Genomic DNA, 21,910 nt, shown 5'->3' with positions numbered 1-21,910 from the left:
AGAACGTTTTGGGGAACCGGGCCCTGATTGGTTGAGTTCACGCAGCATTGTTTGAGTTCAACCACCATTTATTCGGATCAATTTCAAAATATTACTGTTATTGTGTCATGAAATGTCATTTTAAAAGTATTTCAGGCAAGAATGTAGTAGTTTAAAACTCAAATCTGTGGTTTATTTAAGACAGTGCCTATTTCAAAATGTGTTTCGCCGATCTCGGAGACATGAGCTCCACGCGATCAGCGGGAGCTTAGTGATCATGTATCCGCCGAGAGCTGCCTCACCTTGGCTAGACCTTTTGATATGTTCCGCTGGCTCTGATGTCTCTTTAGTGGTTAAACATAAAATATAATTTGTTTTGGGTAAATCTAACAGGTTATCATTAGTCTGTATTCAATTTATCTATTTGTTAAAATGAAAATAAAAAAGGCAAATTTATATAAAATTTCAGTTTCACTGTAATGGCTGTATATATACACCTATCCCTGAACTAAGTACATTGCTGCAGCTGTTATTATGTTTAAATGAAAACGAAAGGAGGCAGTGGTATTTGATATCCTATTTCGTTTTATTGTAAATATACAGAGAGGAAAATTGCAGTAACCACGGTCAGCTGACTGAAGTTATCAAGTACGCTGCTGTTTGCAGAATTACAGAAATGTTCCAGGAAATTTCGGTGGAAACGCAGCATAAGTAAAAGTACATGTAAAATTCTAAATACAGCAGTGACAGCCAGAGTTGTCCTTTTTGATTTGGTCAAACACAAGTAATATTTTTATGATAATATCGAGGCACAGCGCTGGATGGAGTGTGGACACTTTGAGGTCTGATCAATATGTTCTGCTCATCAACCCCTGCCAAGATTCATACTGTAGGAGCTTTATTCCAAGTGTCCATGGCAACACACATTTATTCATCTAATTTGTTTTCCTTGCTTCCCACAGCAATGTTCACATTCTTGTATCCAGTATCACACTGTCAAACACTACATGCAACCGGCAGGGACTAATGACCATAATGGATAATAAACAGGATTGTGGGTGTGTGTTTATGTATCTGAAAAACGGCTTTATCCGGCACAAGATATTGTGTTTGCCCACTTTTTAGGAAATCATTTTTTGTGCTTAAGCCAAATAGTTGGCTGCATGCCTACAAACACATGAGAGACTAGAGACTATACACACACACACACACACACACACTAAACACACTAAACTGCAAATTGGCAACCTCAAACATACTGGAAATTGTTTGCTGGCTTCTTTAATATCATGCCCTGAAATCGACAGCTAGACCTTAAATACACACACAGATGCTTTATGACACATTAAATGTGTTACATATTGACCTTGGCTTCATATAATGTGCATTTAATGACTTCTGAGGCCTCTAACATGACTCTAATAAAAGCGGGCTGCTCAATTTAAAAGCTTTTTGGCCTAATATTCCTGCTTTTAACACACTCAGTTGGATTCAGCCAGTGTTTGACCTGCTCAGTCAAAGATTTTCCAATCTTTTGGCCTGAAACTGCTCAATTGCTCTAACAGTGGCTCTGTAATTACCCCGTGGAGTCCAGTGTGAGGTTTCTGATCGTGTCTGAACAGTCAGGAAGTCTCTGTACTGAACACAGTCCCTCCTGCTAGATCATCATGTGGACAGGTTAGTGTAATCAACTGCCAGAGAGTTAGACCTCGTGAAAACGCTCATATTTTAGATGTTTGTTCAACATTTAAGGCATTAAGCAGATACTTTTAACTGATTAAAAAAAATTGTGTTTCTTGTGTATGAAGTCAACAGATGGCAAGAAATTCTGAAAGTCCTTCTTCTCCACTGATTTTATGTTATTGTTAGTCTTATCCTTTCGATTCTTATTATTTTGTATTATGACATAACTGCTGTGAATTGTGCCTCTTACCTGACTGCAGAAGTCTGGATTTTCCAGATGTGTCCTTTACTGTCCTTTTCTTCAAAAATGACCTCCAGTCCTACTGGGACAATAAAAATAATCTGTTCAGTTTGATATTCAGGGATGAGCACATCATAAAAGAGGAATGTGTTTGACCTTTTTGTCTTTTTATGGTTTAGGTAATGATAATGTCACAGCAGCGTTCATGAGCTGCAAAGACAAGCTTCAGATCACTACAAAATGCTGACAAATCCTCCTCATGTCCTCCTCATTTATTCATTAAAAACAAGATACCACAGACAAAAAAAAAAGAAAACTGAAATTAAAGTCAGACACCTCTGTTAAGGCAAACTGCTGTTAAGTGTAGTTTTTGTCTGTTTGGAAAAAGTCTCACACAATGTAAAATACTCAAATAACTTTTTACATTGTTTTAAAACAAACAGACAGAATTTGTACAAAATCTCATCACAGCAGTCTATAAAAAATATGTTGCTTCCACAAAGCCAAATTATAGGGCACACAAAGCGTTTAAAATCAGTTTACAATATCAGAAGTAAAAACTAGATTTATGGCTCATGTCATCTCCCATCTTCCTTCTAATAATACCTGAAAATAATATATTCCAGAATCATGGCAGCAAACAGAATGTCACAAATATTATTCTTTAACTGTGTTTCTGAATTTAATTATCATTTCTGTCAGTGGCATAAACAAGACATCACTTTCACAGGTGTGGAAATTTCAGTCTATATGCTCCAATTGGTTTTGACATGATTTCATATTTTACTGGAGGTGCCGTTTTCTGTATTGTTACACGGAAAAATCCCAGAGGCTCCGACGGCTCATCCAGAATCAGCAGGTCTTTATTGCACTTTGTTTGAGCAAATCAAAAGTTCAGTCACTGTATCTCTGCGTCTCCTCCAGAGGTTTAATGTTATTTCTTCTTCCTGTACGAATATTACATGCATCACCTCGCAGCCTGAGATGCATTTGTCTCTGTGTAGCTCTACTGTAGACGGTTATTCTTTTCTGAGATTTATAACCAGATGATATCAAGGGTCCAAAGAGCGCTTTTACTTATGACCGATATATTGCTAGACTATGTATTACACTGTGACTGACTTTGACCCAAATCATTACTGCAGCCCTCTCAAATTTTCACCACTTTAATGATAAACTCACTAAAGATCCTCAAATCAAATTAGGTGGTGTTATTATGGACATTTTTCACTGTGACAGAAGTCATGTGATTCAAAATGATTGCAGACAGCAGAAGACCACTTCAGCCAGTGGTCCTTTTTGAATCTAAGAGTGTCTTTATTTAAAATGATATTTTGTGCATATACAATTTGAGTGAAAAGAACTGAATAAATATCAAAGGAAAAGGGAATACTTTAGGGGACACATTAACTAATAACTAAGAGTTTTTCATCAAAAGGATCCTAATTAGCTGCTTAGTGATGCTAAGTTAGTTGTTGTAGTAGTTTTGTTTAGGTATTAGGTAAGAAATTTTAAACACAAGACACAAACATTGTGCAGATCAAGGCATTAATATGTACTTTATTAGTACTAAAAACAGAATGCCAGCAAATATGCATGCCAGTAACTAATAAGCAACTATTTAATATAGAATAAAGTTCCCTAATCTAAAGTGTCACGAAAGAAATATCAACTTCTCACAGAAGCATACAAATAAAAACACCTATAAATACACGCACATTGTTTTGCACTAGTTGTTCTGGAGGTGAAAGGTTGACTTGTGATTTGCTATCTTTGAGCAACCCTGAAGACTTAACAAATTCCTGCTGTGAAACATTCTCTCTTCAGGAAATTGATTTTTTTTTAGAAATCAAAACAAGAATTATGTGTGAAGAGATCATGTGACCCTTGAAGGCGATGCAAACATAGTGCTTCGCTTTGCTCATTCTGTCAAATATTCTATAAGCCTAAAAGGAAATTTCGAACCACTCTCTATCCCATCATGAGTACTTCAATGGTCAATGACAATTGGAAAAGAAAGATCGAGCAATCACCAATAAAGAAAAAATTTAAAGATTCCACCATCTCCCGAGAGGACCTCGACAGCGCCGTTGCTAATGGTATCAAGCTTGCACTTAAAAAACAACAGAGTACTCTGGATTCGGTTGTGGCCTCAGTAAGAGTAAGAGATGCGATGGACTCTGTACTGAACACAGCATTGTGTGACCTACATGGACATACAAGCAACCAACCATTCTGTTAAAGACCTAAGAGCAGAGCTTGAAAAGTTAGCTAGTGTGATGATTCCGTTCAGGTTCAGCTGCAGGTGAGGATAGGAGGGCAGTTGCGAACTTGAGGAAACAGCTAGAAGAACTAACAAATAGAATGATGGACATTGAGGAATGAAGCCGTAGAAACAGCGTGCGACTGGTGGGGTTGCCAGAGGGGGGCAGAGGGCTCTGGCGCAGCCAGCTTTCTCAGAGCTAATCTTTCCAAGTGGATTCTTGCACTGAAACAACGTGACATCGAGATTTATCGTACTCATCACGTTTATGGCGAAAGTAAAAGTAACTCTGATCGGCTGCATGCTCTTATCTTTTGTATACTAAATTGGCAAGACAGGTCAGTGATCCTGAAAGGTGCACGGCAGGCGCGCCCAGTTAAAGTACATGCAGAAAAATATCACGCTACTATTTTTTCATAATTACTCATTCAGATGATTTGGTATATAGAGTACATATCTGCATTTATATGTAATTAACAGGATATAATTGCTTTTGTTTTTCTTCATTTACTAGATACAATTCTGGAATTTATGAATATACAGTGCATGTTCTAAATATTTTATCATTAAATGAAAATGTGGAATTAGAACAATTTGCTGTGCACTGATACAAGAGACGCATCTAAAACAATCTGATGTGGCACATTTCCAGAACAAGTATTATAAATTGGCACCCTTCTCCTGCGCTCGTAATAAAACTCAGGTGGTGCTTATCTTAGTTAACAGGAAGTTACAGCTACGTTTCGGTCACACGACCCTCATCAGGAGTATACAAATGTTCAAATTCATCTCTTTTAAGATAAACACATGACCAATTAACAGAGCTCCATCTGCAAATAATTAAGCTAATTGGGAATACATAATTAGCACCACATCATAAACAGTTACAAATTATTATAGTTACAACAATCAAGATCCCCCTATAGGTTAACAAAATCATTATAAAAAAAAAAAAAAAAAAAAAAAAAACGTCACTGTAGAAGTAATTCAATGTCTCCACCTCTAGGTGGCAAAGTTACTTTCTCCAACCCACAAAAGTGTAAAGAGGTTACATCGTGATTCAAAGTTAAAAAGTGTGCCACAACTGGATAATTTAGACTTTTCTTCTGATCGAACTCTTATGTTCACTAATCCTTTGTTTCAATTGACGTGACGTTTTCCCACATAGCCTATACCACAAGGAAAACGGATCAAATACACAACATGAGTGGAAACACAAGTAATCGCAGATCTGATGCTATATTTTTTGCCATTTCTAGGATGACAAAAAAAAAATGTTTTAAAAGTATTATTACACTGAGCTCAATTTCCACAACGGTAATTGCCCTTCTGTATAGGACTAAGTAAACTCTGAGATGCACGAGGGATAACGCTCTGAAAACGAGTATGTACCAAGCTCCATAAATAAAAAGTAGTGGTCAAACTACCTTTTTTTTTTTCAAATATCGGCATCAGCTAATACGTTATTCTGCTTGGCCGGTGTGTTCAACATTTATTTTGACATCGATGAGAGCGGCAGTGCCTGAGCGCACACAGTGCCCACTTTCTCTTTCTTTTTCTAGTTCTGTCTAATACGGTCAGAAGTCTGTCTGTACAAAGGGATTAATGTTTACAAAAAGAAAATACTACAATGATTGCTTTAATATTATTAGTAATAGAAAGGCAAACATTGTTATACTTTCTCGTTTGCCATCAGCATTAGGCAAATATGTATTTATATCATTTAAACAAATCTTTGAATGACTAATGAACATTTAATTTCACAAACTTTGCAAACTTAGCCGAATCCAGCTGTGAGATCTTGTGAATTGTGCATTTTTATCCTGCATGATCGGTTTTTGTGTGACGGGCGGTCCATGTGAATGAATGCTTTCAATTTTAAACTTGTGATTTAAAGTTAATCTGCGGTTTATGCATGTGCCCACTGTCATATTCATCTCATTTTCACTGTATGCAAAATGAGTAAATGAGTACCCTGGCTTTATTTGAAAAATGATTCCCAATGCACACAAACTTCCCAAAATACTGAGTGCCCTGTTGGTTACAGTGTTCACTTCCCTTTTAATTATATGTTTATTAAATATTTATGTATTTGTGAAAATACTTTGTCATCTAAAGTGTAAGTATGGTTATTTTAAACTTTTAAGTTTTTAATCTATTGTCAAATTATTTCAAATTAAAAATAATAATAATTATTATTATTATTATTGTTATATCGGCTTAATATTGGCTATCGGCTCCCCTGCTTTTAAAAAATAAAATAAAATAATAATAATAATATTTTGGTAAAAAAAGTCTATATTGGTCGACCACCACTAAAAAGCCTACAGAAAGGTAAATTGGCGGGTCTAGACGGTCTTCCTCCTGAATTATATTTAGAAATCTGGGAGTTAGTAAAGACACTCATGCTTATCTAATTTAATTTTGGAATTGAGCATGGTGTCTCTTATAAAGGATCAAAACACAATGCTGATATCTTTACTTCTTTAAAAATCCGTTAGACTGCTCCAGCTACATACTAATATCACTTTCCCCAGGTGATCTAAAGGTTTACACTAAACTTATTACCTTTAGAATGATATGTGGGCTTATATGTTTTGGCTTCACTGAACATTTCATTTCTATGATTAAGATTTTATACAATTCACCTATACGTCATCAGTCTTGACTGGCAATATTATTTCTCCCCCGTTCCTTCTACAACAGGGAACGAGGCAGGTATGTCCACTTTCCTCCATATTGTTTTGTTTATCTCTTGAACCACTAGCACAAGCCATTAGGAAACCTGAATTAGCATCGATTAAGATTCGTGATCACAATCATATTATTTCATTGTATGCAGATGACATTATTTTGTATTAGATCACTTTGATATTTCAGTTTCTGAGAATAATTAAGGAATTTGATAATTTTAGTGGTTTGTCGGGTTACAAGATAAGCTGTGTTACTGGTCGTTCCAACTTAAGGCTTTTCATAATTGTGTTGAACCTCAATCTTAAGGTTCATGGAGAGTGACTGAAGCTGACAAGGTTAAACCAAACAGACTTCAAGATATTTTATTTGCTGGCACAGGGAAAAAGGTCCGGTTATAGCTAATTCTATTAGAATCTGGAAAACGGTTGAATGTCTGATGGGAGGACGCTTCAAATTTTGTAACAGTGCACCGTTATGGAAAAATCTCAATTATTTTATGTGGAAATCGTCCATTTGCCCAAGCATCTTGGACTTTTTTAGGCATAAACACTTACGTTCTGCTCTCAAGGCCTATGGAGTTCCTTGGGCATCTCCTATTTCCTCTCAACATATGCAAGATTGGGTTGCACCATCTTCTGGCAGCATCTTCTTGAGTGTTCTATTGTCAGTAATCTGTGGACACATGTAAACTTTGTTTTATCCTCTTTACTACAAGCTAATTACATGGTTAAGCCAAGTTTCTGTCTTCTTAATGATGATTCTGGCTTCTGCATAAGCTCAATACAAAAAAAAAAAAAAAAAAAAAAAAAGAAAAAAGAATGCTGTTTGCTTGTTTTACAGCTCCAAAAAAGACAATAATACATTACACTGCACATGTGTGGGAAAATGTATTGGATTCACAGTCTTCTTAAAATAGTGGGCTGTGAATTTACAACAGAACAAATTAATAAGGCCAAACCTAGTACTATTGATGTTTGGCAGTGTTTTTTATTTTATTTTATTTTTTTTATACTAGATTATATAAAAGAATCTCTCTCACTCTCTCTCTCTCTCGCTCTCTTATTAGAATATGTAAATTGATTATATGTCTGTTGTTGTTGTTTTTACGGTTTATCCTGAATGGATGTTATGTTATATGTTATATGTAAAAAAAATGAATAAATAAAAAGTTGAACGCATACAAAAAAAAAAAAAAAAAAAAAAAAGATGTGTGAACACAGTTTAATCTAATGGCGTGTGAATCTGATGTAAACCTCAGTAACCATTAAATGAACAGACTTGGTCACAGTGAGAAATGCTAATCACCTGCACTTTTCAGTGTGCATACATGCTAATCAGTGTATCACCATTTTCACTATTTCCATGGACTCTGAAAGTAGATCTTTGAATTAATGTAAAAAGAAAATAGTAAACAGTAAAAAGAGATTTTGGCTCCGTTAATACAGTTATTAATGTTATATACAAGTATTTAAATGCTAACATTATTTGTGAATTGACCTTGTGTCTCCACTCTGTCCTACAGGATTCCCCCCAACGTGCGGGACATTGTGTACTGCACAGGTGTTTCTCTGATGGATGAGGATGTGTGGGAGTTTATCTGGATGAAGTTTCACTCCTCTACAGCCATTTCTGAAAAGAAGGTTCTTCTGGAGGCCTTGACCTGCAGTGACAACATCTTCCTTCTCAACAGGTTAGTCAATGTTTTTATACCTCATTAACAAAGACATGATAAAGGAAATAAATTCAAATAACAAACCACAGTAGCTAAAAGCTTCTTTTTAGCTTGGAATATATGTACCATCCACCAGCCTCTTCATTCACTTTGTTAAGAATTTGGTGGGCTTTCTGTCGTTTTATTAAGAGCAAGAAGTGTCTATTATAACTTACTAGATAGTTTGCAATCTACTGTACCTCAATCCCATTCAATCCTATCCTCCACGTCATGTCACTCACACCAGCAGAGCTGCACTCACTCCACTGATGGTGCAGTAAAGACAATGGCTGCCGTAGGAGCTTTTCCCACGGTGTCTTAAATCCTCTCCCAACTCAATAGCAGGATGAGGACGGTGACGGATTACACCCTGTCCAGAGTAGACCTCAGAGCCCACACATATTCTGAAGCAGATTCACTGCAGCTTCGACAGCTCCATTTATTCTGTTGCATTTGGTCGTTGTTTTATGGATGCACTGAGAGAAAGAAACATTCCCATATAAAGAGACCCATCATGACCCCTCTCTGCAGTGAGTGCTCAGCACTCAACAGGCTGATTCCTGTGGGACAGATTCAGTGTGAGTCTGTTGAGAGGGATGTGGTTTTCCTCACTAGAGGATGAAGATAAATAGCACCACACTTAGTAAGCACACATCTCAGTGTTCTACATCCATGCATTTTCATCTTCATGTTTAGATGCTATTCATCATATTACAGTCAGCAAGGAAGCTATTCATTTTTTTCTATAGTGGTAATTACCTTCCTTGAAGGTAAAATCAATGAGTTCTTTTTCTCACTTTCAATGATCCATGACTAGGCTGTGACACACAGTACACCTAGATACAACATCTGCAGTCATGCAGCTGAAACATGAATACAAAATCCATCATTCTCACACAATACCATCTTTTGGAAGGCCATCCAGCTGTCGATTTTGGATTGTCTAGTAATACTGTGTTTCAGGATAAACATTCGCTTCAACCAATCGGATTCTGTTTAGATTCTAGAGATAGGCTTAAGGTTGACATTGAAGTTTAAACTGTAATGAACCCTTCTCTTTTTAGCAGTAGTTATTAGCAATGTTAAAGTTCAAGTTAAGCCTTATTGTCATTCCACTACATGTGTGGACATACAGTGGAATTAAATGTTGTGTCTCGCAGGACCACGATGCTACATAAATAAACACAATATAAACATACACCACTAGACGTAAGAACAATTTTTTAGACCTACATAAGTAACTATCTGAGATCAACCTAATTAGAGCTGCTAGGCCAGGGATTCTCAGTTGGAAGGTCCACTGTCCTATAGAATTTAGTTCCTATCTTGATCAAACTCACCTACCTTTAACTTTATAGTAATCTAAAAGACCTTTATTGTCTTTGTTCAGGTTGCCTTTGGTTAGAATCGGAGCTAAACTCTGCAGGAAAGTAGACCTCAAGGGATCTGGTTAAAGTGGACAACCGTTTTCCAAAACATAAACTTGCATTAAAGAAAAAATGAAATTTTATAATTCCCCACCACAAAAACTGTTATTTCCGCAAGTCTGAATATTAGTAAATGATGTGGCATGCAGTAGTGACGTGGTGGTGTTGAAAGTGCCAGACATCATTGCCAGACCCCACCCATCCCTCCCACAGTGCCAGAAAAGCACATGAGTTAGCAACACTTGCTAATAAATATGTGCTAATTAGAAACTGGCACTTAGTCCTACAGTGCATGGCATTAGTGTAATGTGATAGCTATATCTACGTGTGAAGACCTGTAACTAAATTTTTATCAGTTTATAGAAAAACTGCAGCTGTTGACTGTCCTCTGAGAGTTTTTAACTCTGTTTATATCTGGAGTTCTGCAAGTTCAATTAATTCCCACCAAATGAAGGTGTACATCACTATTCAGTGTGCTGGTAGCACCTTATGAGTCATTGTTGCCTAGAGAGGATTTGGTGTTGCTTTATAAGCTTAAAATATCTCTCATAACTTTGATTTGTTTTAGAGTCACACAGGATATGTGAAATATTTGCAGCCTTCAGGCATTCACCTTTGCTCTAGTGTCGAATTAAAAGAGTGGAGAAGACCTCTAGCAGCAGTTCAATTGATTTCAGACACACTTAAATTTCACACAGCATGCTCAAGCAAATGCCCACTGCCCCAGATGCATGAGCCGTGTGCATGTGAGAGTGTGTTTGCGATATTTAATCTATCCTGTGTTTGGAGTGAGCTAGTAAATGCGCTTCAGTGAAGGATGGGGCGTATAGAGTCTGTGTTTAGTATTAATTTCTATAGCATGAAGTAAATTGCATCTACCACCTCTGTTTGCACTTCTTTCGATGATGTATGTTGTGATCCAGTGGGCCGAAAATAATTCCTCTCTACTACAGGAATGTGTGTATGTGTTTAAGCTGATCGCACTTCCGCACTGACTATTTACCTACAGATATTCCTACAGCCTTAGAGACTGAAATCTCAGTAAAAAGGGAAAAAATAATACTGTAATCATTTCCTGTTCATTAATCACTCTAGAAATGTAAGTTCAGGTCAAGTGTACATTCTTTATACTTAAAACTGTAATATGCTAGTATGCTAATCTGAATATGCTAATCCTTACATTTGCTTTATCAGTGATGCAAAAAGCCATGCTATGCAGACAGTGTCACAATTATACATGCTAGAAATCAGTTACACAAGTCCAAAATCAGAATTTCTAAGTGTGAACTTTTAAAAAAAGGATTCGAGAATGAGCGCAGCAAAAGAAACTTATCTCAAAGCTTGTTCGCACTTGTCCTTAGAGAAAGCTGGTGATGTCACTTTTGCGAGCTGCGAAGCTGCTGTCCGCACACAGATGTGAGCTTTGTCACAGTGGCAATAATCTCCAGGGAGTTCATCAAAAAAGCTTGTTACAAGTGACTCTGCTACACGAGCCCAGAAGTGCGGTTCAACTGATATAAGAGTCCAAAGAACAAAGAAGCAATTATCCCACATGTTTTTTGCAAATTGAAACGTGTGCTTCGTGGTCGTGTCTTTATGTGAATCATCTCATTTCCTATTTCTTCCTTTTTCATCTACTTGACATTTCGCACCAATTTGAAGTGAATAGGTCTATCTGCATTCGATTTGGGCTTTTCAGGTTAATTACATTTTGAAGATGCTGACTCACAGTCTTGAAAATGTATTTGAATAATTGTGTTTCGCAAGGCCTGTCAGCTGCTGTATTTGCTGAAAATGGCGAAGAATAATGTGTTTTGTATTTCTGATTTACTCAACCTTAAAACTAGCATAGAAGAATTTATTAGAAGGGCTTAATTACTACAGACACGAACATGTTCATGATAATACCCATATTAGTCAAATAGCCTTTAATAAGTTTTGTAGTCATACCAAGTTCTTCGAAGCATAAGAGTCCAACTTATAAAGTATATCATTTATTTTCAGTTTATTGATACTGTTTCTGCTAAGCTCCACTCGCTTTATTTAATTAACATTCCATAGGACTGAATTGGAGTGTTTCTGAAGTTTTAAAGTCCATATCATGGCCATACCACCAATTCATTTGTAATAATTCAGGGTCCCTTGTCAATTATTCCTAATGTATAGTTTATCTCCCATTTATTTCTGATGACCACAGGCTCCTGAATCTGTCACTCACCTCTGACCTGGTGCCGGATCAGGATGTGATCGATGTAATCATACATGTGGGCCGCAATCCCCTTGGAAGACATTTAGCATGGAGATATTTTCGCGAGAAGTGGGACATATTGAATTCCAGGTGAATGTGGCTTTATTCATCTCTGCTCATCAGTGTTTTTAACCTTACTCTCTCAGTTCCTGAAAAAAATTTCACATTCGCACTTTCATAAGATATTTATTGGTGAATGTTATTTTTTGTCTTGTTTGTGTTTGGAGGGCTGAGAGCAATAATGTCTATTGGTGTTTGTTTGCTTCTGGTTTCATTAGAGCAGTGCTCCAGTGTTTTTAATAACAGTGTCTCTCATTGGCAGGTATGGAGAGGCCTTATTTATGAACTCAAAATTAATTAGCGGCGTGACAGAGTTTCTCAACACTGAGGCCGAGCTGAATGAGGTGAGGCTGAACTTTTACATCATCCTGAGGCTTGTACAACTCTAATCAAACTAAAACAGTAATGTATTATTGACAAATCTTCATGGAGCGTTAATACCTCCAAGCATACTTAGGTCAGCAAGTTATTGAGATGGAGAAAATGAATAAAAGTAAACTCTGAATACTGCAGAATTGTGCTCTGGACCATTTCGTTGGGTTATTTCCTCATTGTAGCTGCTTAACCTTATTACAGGAAATGAAACGTATATTCACTTATTCAAATTCATTCAGCTTCAGTCCCAGAGGACACAGACTGCTGATGCTTCTCACTGCAGCACAGCACTTTCTCATCCAGCTGACTTCGCCTTCCACAATTTATCATTCATACAGAGATAATATGAACCCCCTCAGTGTTTTCTTAAACAGGACATTAGCATACTGTCACTGACAATCAGCTGCTGCAAGAGAACTTCATCCACAGATTCGTGAACAATCAGAGATATGTTTAAACCTTAAATGCATACCTCAGGTCTTTAGTGACATGGGACGTCATTCTATCCTATTTAATACAATTGTGTTACTTTTGTAGTATTCCTCAATCTATCAATTACAAACAATATAACAAGAAAAAAGACGCAAAGACATCAAACGAAAGAATACCATCAGCAAAGATTATACTGGTTTGAATGGCTTTACTGCAGAGCAATAAATGTATGTAATGAAATATAAATGTAACTGTCATTTGATGTTGGATGTGGTGATTAAGCTGACCTGAATCAAAATATTAGTTTGGAAGTAATTGAAAATGATTGTTTTGAGAATACACTCAAATGTATTCTGAATGTACTGTGGAAGTGTTCTTAAAATATCAAGAGGGATTATTGCTATTGCAGCAGTTAGAGATCCATATGTGCAGGATAGATAGGTCCGAGTTGCAAAAGACCCAAATATGTAGTAATAATTGGCAAAAAAATACATGCATTTAAGGGTCAACGCTGTGTGTTTGAAATGAGCATTTCATTTTATTTTAAAAGTTTAAATAAACAAACAGCAATTTTGAAATAGTTTGGGAGCAATAGAGAAGCTTTAATCCTGAATCCCTGTGCACATTAATTCATGTAGACCTCATGACCTCAGGAATTGGGAATCGGTTTTGTAACATGTTATTTAGTAAATGGAGATTTTTGATGAGATTTTTATGCCCTTAACTGATGTTAGAAATTGTTTTTGACAGACACCCATGTGTCCTTTCCTTTCAATAAAACAACAACAACACTGATAATTCTGTTTACTTCAAATGCATTCCCACACCTCATTATCATAAACATCGTTATCTGATGAATTACATGTCAGGAATTTGCATGTAAATGCATCGTATATTCTGATGCCGTTTATCTATCAGAGATGAAGGTGCCACTTACATGCATAAACACACAAGATTTGATACATCAAAACACAATACAATGAAAATGTTAATGAAAATTGTTTATTCTCTCCTCAGCTGAAAGAGTTCATCCTGACCAGCGGGGGAGAGTCGGCACCTGCATTCGCTCGAGCCGTTGAGATCGTTCAAGCGAATGTAAAATGGCACATCCTGTTCCAGCAACAGTTTTACCGATGGCTGCGGAAAGCTCCTGATGGTTAAAGCAACATTAAGCATTGAGCGCTCTATTAGCATGGAAACTCATGGCCAGTGACGTAGGGAGATATAAGTGAAAAAAAAAGAAAAAGAATAAAAAAACTATTTTGGACTAGAAGATTCAGCAAAATTGAGCTTTTATTTCCCTACTGTTTTTGAAACGACCGGGCTCTCACAGACCAGGATGAAATGAATGGCTGAAAAACACAGAAGGAATCGGAAAATGCATGATGGCATATGTCAGTAGCGGCAGATGATTTACATTCCATTTCCCCATCGTATTTTGCATGAAAGTCATTTCCCTCTTGCCGTCATTCTGTTTGCTGAAGTTTGACCTTTTCTGAGTCCTGAGAATATCGGATTTGCTTTGAAGACCAGATGACGGTACAAAGAGATTGCTCTTCGGTATATATAAACACAATTTAGATTAAGCACAAAGACGTGACAATCAGTGTTTTGATTGGAACCCTACGAGGAGGACAAAGAGGAGAAGTATTCATGTAGCCTTTTCTCTCTCCAAAGCCATAAAGAGGAGCAGACTGAATTTTATTTCTTGTACAGATGGTGTTTATTGTTTGATGGATTGACAGCACTCAATGGTCATCAGAAGACAGAATCTTTTGGAAGGTTTTCTGCTGGTCCTGGCTGGAGCGGCGATGGTTTAACCAGCAGGTGTCTTGGATCATTTGCATTCTCATAGTGTAACTCTTCGCTCTCCAGTTTTGGAGGGTTTGTCCTTGAATATGGTATGTTTGTTTGAGTGGAAAAATAGTGTGTCAATATTTTCATTTATGATTTATTGATAAGCTGGAAGGAGGTCAATGCAGTGGTGAGATGTTATCTTGTTGTGGATAATGTGAGCTTTTGAAATGGTTGTCATGGAGACCAATTATAACGGTTTTCATAGTTTTATCTTTCTTCTTCTTTCAGTTGTTTTATATATATATATATATATATATATATATATATATATATATATATATATATATATATATATATATATATATATATATATATATATGGACATGAATGGTTGTGTTGAAAATGTAGTGGTTGACCAATATGCGGGTTTCTGTATGCTTGATTTGCTTTTAAGAATGTTAAAAAAAAATATCAGTTAAGCAAGACAACTTTACTTTTTAGGCAAAATTGTGTAATATAATGCTTTTCAAAGGATATATCTTGAATTCTATTTATTTTTCTTACTCAGATTGTTTCCTTAGGTTTTTAAACATTTATCTGTGCAGTTTTGCTTCTGAGGTAAATTGATCTTGATTTAAGGATGCCTGAAGACCATAATAGGTATGATAAATGTAATGATGGCAAAACAGATATAGAAATTTGCTAAAAAAAAAGGACAAGGGCAAACTATATTTACTCAATAAATATATATATATATATATATATATATATATATATATATATATATATATATATATATATATATATATATATATAAATCTATCAACAATCATAACGAGTATTAACACATTTTAATTGGCCAATCAAATCAGCTAATCTGGAAAATGGCCATTATCAGCCAGTTGGTCATCTTGGTCGATATATTGGTCCATCACTACTGTATATGACTCTCAGCCTTGGGCAAAATTCAGAATTTAAGAATTTTAAGACATTAAAGGAGTTTCATTAGACAGACAAAGGTTTGCGACAGAATCTGAATCATTACATCATTAATTTAAACGAATGATCCCTATTTATTCCCTCAGACATTTACTCAGTTGATTATGATGACTTATACCTGTATGATTATTAGGACTTAAGTAAATTATTTTTCTAAATTAAGTTCAATACTTTTAACATGGCTAACGTTGAAATATTAATATATCGATCATGTTTTAAACTCATTTCAAAAAGCCTCCTTTTGGAATTTTTATTAATTCTGTGAATATTTTTTTCTGCACTGGAATATGTGAAATATATTATAAGCTACATAATTATAATATAATATAATATAATATAATATAATATAATATAATATAATATAATATAATATAATATAATATAATATAATATAATATAATATAATATAATGTATGACACACATATGGGGAAGCCATACCTAACCACATAATTTCTAGCATTTTTCATCCTCCACAGTTAATAAATGTGTCTGGAAATACCTCATATATTGTGAGTATGGTAAATTGTACATCACACTTTTTCACACAGGCTTTTATTTTGGTTACTTTATTCTGGTGATTATTTTCAGAAACTACATGAAAGCTCTCATAATTTGAATTCTGCATCCTCTTTGCTACCTCAATTCAGATTCAGTTCAAATTTAAGAACTGAACTGCAGTTTATAAAGCATTTTCAATTCAGTTCTGAATGGTGCACGACCCTCGTGACTTCAGAGCCCATTAATAGTCTCTCGTATCCAGTTGCCTGTGTGGATCTCTCGAGGAATAAAACTGGGGAACTTAGGCCACTTTTCAAATGACTTGCTGGTTATTTAATGAAATCGCCAGCAAAGACCCTTTAGTCAGATACCATAAAGTTAAAGATTCTTGTGTAATATCAAACTGATCCAACGTACATTTCCAGCCTTTTCATTTTTCTCCTTTCCTGTTGTGTTTGATGTAAAGCTCTCTTTTGTTTCTAAATTCGAGATGATATCCTCTGTGTTTTGAGCAGAGCTGCTTAGAGATTTTAATGCTTACAATAAATTCTTTTGTACAGTAATGCATCCTGGTCTAACTGCGCCAGTTATTGATACCTCCATCTTGAGCTACCTTCTGCTGCTTCAGTGCTTATTCTGTTCAAGGAAATTTCTTTCTATGGGGCCAGACTTCAAAGGTATTTGGTTAGTTACAGTAGGTTACAGTAAAACTCAAAAGTGACACCAACAACTCAATTTCCACTCATTTATCTGCTTTTAAATCTCTTATATATATATATATAATTATACATCAATTGCCCATTATCTTGAACTGATAGTTGTTCAACTCTTCTCCTACAAATTTCACAAAATTGCACCTATATTTTAATTCTAGCTGATATCGATGTGCTGATTATTTCCATGGTGTGGCTCATAACCAATAAACGGCTGACATTATATCTATATTACTTTGGGTCTACATTAGGTGACCTTAACTACAATTGAATCATTTGGTACAATGCACTTGTGTACATACATGTTTTTACAATGTACTTGTAAAAAAAAAAAAAAACATTGCATGTAACTACATTTATAATTACACTGTTGACCCAACCTTTACGCCTTAACCCACCCTTAAACCTACTTATATCACCAAAACCTGTCCCTAACCTTTTCTATATCCCACCTCAATAGCAGCAAAGGTGTTTTGCAATACAATACGAACATAATAAGTGTATTGTACTTATTTTTCGATGTACATAAGGCCACCTTATATAAAGTGAGACCCTACTTTGTTACAAAAAGAAACTGAAAGCAAATTAAAAACTTTTTTTGGGTACTTATAATAAAAGTCCTTACATAATAATAAAGGAGGTATCTGAATAATAAGGCAGGCTTTATAATAGAAAGTTTGGGAGTGTGTCTGTATTTACTGTGCATTTCAAATTAAAACTAATAAATATACTTTTTCAAGAAAAGAACAACTCATGTTTAGTATACTATGTATCAGGGCTGGGTATTGTCTGCCTCACAATATATCAAATTACAATTCAAATGATAATACAATATACAGTATAATTATAAGCCACATGACCTCCATCATGCCACTTTTAAAGATTTTTTTTCACATATCTTGTAATTCTAGAAATATTTATTCCCCAAGGAAACAATTGTGTCTGTGTATCTGATAATTCGTATGTAGCAAGCAATCATATTTTCTTAAATATTTTTAATTTGTTTCTGGCCTGAAAATGATACTCTATTTACTAAAAATGTTATGCACCAATCTAAATTGATGTACAAACTAATCTTAGATATTCTGAAGTACGGTAGTCCAGTAAGTTCAACTTTAATATACATAAAAATCCACATGTTCAGATGTTTAATGCACCCTTGTTGTGATTATATGTATCGAATCAGCTTTAAAGGGGGAATATGAATAACTAATTATAACTAGTTGATTCGTGATCCGTTGTAAGTATTTACTTGACATATCAGTTTCAACTGTCTGTCAATTCTGAGAATGCAAATTTCCTGGTTAAAGAAAATAACTTTCTTAGTGTACAATACTAATCAGAGCATGTAACAAAAATCTGCATGATTAGGGACTCCACCTCAATTGTGATACAAGTGAGACTTAAACTACATAAACACTTAAACTATTTTATATTCAGCAGATCTACAGCCTGAAGGAAACATCAGTTTCTTAGTTTAAACACCCTTGTAAAAGGTGCAAATGTTAATATAGACTAAGTTTGATACTTGCATGTCTTGTCTGTTTGGAAGAGAGCCCTGAAGCACTTTAGGGTTCAAGTAGTTGGCTGAAGTTAGGTGTCAAGAAAGAACCATTTTGGCTCAGAGGATCTTGATGAATGGAAAGTCAAGGCTGAAGCCTGGTGCAGACTTAAAGTTTACAGAAGCGTTCTAGATCACATTCCTATCTTCGTTCCATCCTTATCTGCTCATGCTCTCCACACGTTCAGCCATCAGAAGATTTAGCAGAAGAAATACCCATGGATGGAACTGTGCGTGAGCCTTTTAAGGTCTGAGAAGATTCACGACTCTCAGGATGGGCTTGTCCAAAGAGAAAGGCTGAAATTCCAAGCAGGAGATTGGAAATACTGGACAGTTTTATGACCCTTTGTGTGATAGCAACTGAATTTAAGTATGGAACTCGATTAAGTGTTGATGCACATACTACTAAAAGGTCGTAGAACACTTATATGTTGCATGGGTATAAACATATAAAATACACTCTCATTTAATTAGAAGATGAATTCAAAGAGACCAAATATGGTATATGTAAAGTTGCATGAATGAGTGATTCTATCATAAGCATGCATAAAACAGTTTACAATACAAAATAAACTGTACAAGAACAGCAATAATATACACAATGACCTGAGGGAAATGTGTGTTCATTCTAATTAAGGTTTTCCTATGAAAAAATTAGGGAAGATTATGGGCATTGTGTGTCTTTCCTAAGGGTAAAAAATTTCAAAAGTGAAATTTTTGAAAGTGAAAGTATTATATGAGTGTCTTACATAGGATTCTCCCTGTGGATATATATATAGACGGTTTCATTGGGCGCACACGCCTGGACCTAAGTTAACTTCCGGTCTGTGTTATATCGGTCTGGCTGCAGTGCCTTCTACAAACGCAGTTAAAGCCAAGGTGATGAGTAAACTGAAGTTGGGCTCAGGTGGTTGTGCTGCGGGATGTTTTTCCCATACATTTATTTATTTTTGGAGACTCGCCACAATTTTAAAACTGATCGATTTTCAAAAAGGCTTCGTTAAATAAACACGAGTAACGTAACATTACGTAACGTACTGCACGTTTAATAATAATAATAATTCCTTACATTTATGTTTAAATATCAAAATGAGGCACAGTTGTTTTTATATTGCTGTATTTCTGAAGGAGGACTTGCATGTTAAATGCCTGATAAAGCAGCGTGCGAGCGTACCAGCTCTGCTTTGTTTACAGCTGTTACTGGGGAAACCTCTATTTCTTGCGCTTTATGTCTATGCTTTAAAACATCTGCTGGCAAATAATGAATTTGCATTTTCATTAAGTCCACCTGATCCACGCAGCAAACATATTTTGTTTGTTATCAAAAAATATCTACTCTAGAGGGACTTGACTGTTGTTATTGATTCTATTTGGAGTCTACCGGAAGTTAAGTTAGGTCCACAAAAGCGCTCACGCGCATTAACGTTTGTTTATGTTGATGCCGTTGAAACCGTCTATAGCAATAAATTGTTATATATATATATATAACAATTTATTGCTGCAGACATTCTGACTTAAAATAAGTCACCAGTGTTTTTCTCCACAGCTGGATTGCCACTCCATGGGCTTCATCTCATCCACCAACTCGTCCATTTCCATGGTTGCTTCATCAAGAGCATCATCAAGAGACTCTTACATTTACATTTATTCATTCTGCATATATTTTTCTCCAAAGTGACTTACAAATGAGGAACATCACAAGTCTTGCTGCCGGTTGACCTCCTGCTCTGAGTGTCTGCTTATTTTAGTCTCAGGAGCATCACAAGGGTCTGTGCCCTTCGTAGACGACTTACATGCTATTTCCTTCTGTCTTTATCAAATTTTCAGAGAAACTAACAGTCCAACTGTGAACAGATGACAGTAGCCATTGACTTCCATAGTATGGAAAAAATGCTATGGAAAAGTATACGGTTTGGTTGCCAGCATTCTTCAAAATATCTTCTTTTGTATTTAGCAAAGAAAGAAATTTGTGCAGGTTTGGAACAACTTGAGAGTGAATAAATAACATATTGTTTCATTTTTGAGTGATCTGCCCCTTTAAAATAATAAAAACAACTTCCTTAATTTAATAGCGAACTTAATGACTGTTAATCTGTTGTAATTCAAAAGTATGGTGCTTTTTTTTTAAATTTGAGCCACTGACCTTTAAAATATCTTCACACGGCCATATTTGTAGGTACATTGGTATGTCTGTTTATGGTTAAGTAAGAGTGTTGACTCATTCTTCTACTGTATATTTCACCTCTCAGAGATAAAATAAATCCTGTGATCTGTAAAACTTCAAAAAGCCTCAGAATATAAATGATTATAATTTACCAGAGAACGGCAAACTTTCCAACTGCGCTGACATTTCAGAACAAAGCACTACAAGAGACCATAAATCCTTTTTGTGCCGCGAATGCAAATTAATAGTTTGCCATTTCCACAATACCTACAATCAGAGCGCTTTCACATTTAAATCAGTGGCGGGAGCTGGAATGGATTCTGTCTTATCACAGGTTTTTGTTTCCTGTAGTGTAAGAAAAGAACAGAGAAAGATGCAAATGTGTAGAAAATAAACAACTTAGTGCCACTCCAGCTTCCTTACAGCAAGACAAATCACAGAAAATCATAAATCACAGGCTTCATGTGTATCATCCAATTTGTCTTAACTGTTCCTTCAAAGTAAACACCCTCAACCATTTTGGACAATTATTGAAAAACTGGCATATCATTGAGTTTCCAAAAGAACTGCTAATTCTCAACTTTCCTTGCCGACATTTTCTTTGTTTTAAGCAGCATTTTAGAAAATAATTATATTTTATGTTGCATTTGCAGTCAACTTGGATTTTGGATGCATTCACAATAGTGAAATTTCGCAGGCAATAAGTTGTTTGTTTATTGGCAGTAGTGTAGTGATGAATGAATCCTTACTCACACAGAGGCCATTCTCAAACTGTCAGAATATATTTCTGATGCTCAGCATGATAAATTAATGTAGAAAGCATGAACCCAATGTAAAATATGCTTTGGGATTTTTTTCCCTCAAACGAGTTTCAAAAAAGACTCCTATTAAAATGACTAGATATTGTCCCTGAAATTTACCTAGCAATGGTAAAGTGACCACACCTTTATATTGACACCTAGTGGTGTGGATGAAGCCTCATGCTAAATCAATAGTGTTTGGTTCGCAATATATATATATATATACAGTACACACACATAAGTGTGTGTGTGTGTGGGCAAGTT

At 35.6% G+C, this 21,910-nt stretch overlaps 1 protein-coding gene across 1 annotated transcript in view; it reads left to right on the top strand.

Annotated features, from left to right (window-relative positions):
* The window catches only part of LOC113061669 (thyrotropin-releasing hormone-degrading ectoenzyme-like), a 40,833-nt gene extending 25,657 nt beyond the window's left edge, over positions 1 to 15,176 (top strand). The window contains exons 8-11 of the mRNA XM_026230986.1: positions 8,383 to 8,550; positions 12,196 to 12,336; positions 12,569 to 12,650; positions 14,131 to 15,176. Coding sequence (XP_026086771.1) covers positions 8,383 to 8,550; positions 12,196 to 12,336; positions 12,569 to 12,650; positions 14,131 to 14,274 — 535 coding nt within the window. The 3' untranslated portion in view covers positions 14,275 to 15,176. The remainder of the gene's footprint in view (positions 1 to 8,382; positions 8,551 to 12,195; positions 12,337 to 12,568; positions 12,651 to 14,130) is intronic.
* The last annotated feature ends 6,734 nt before the right edge of the window (positions 15,177 to 21,910 follow it).

This window comes from Carassius auratus, chromosome 4, assembly GCF_003368295.1.
Source record: "Carassius auratus strain Wakin chromosome 4, ASM336829v1, whole genome shotgun sequence".
NCBI lineage: Eukaryota > Metazoa > Chordata > Actinopteri > Cypriniformes > Cyprinidae > Carassius > Carassius auratus.
This window is presented reverse-complemented; position numbering and strand designations above follow the sequence as displayed.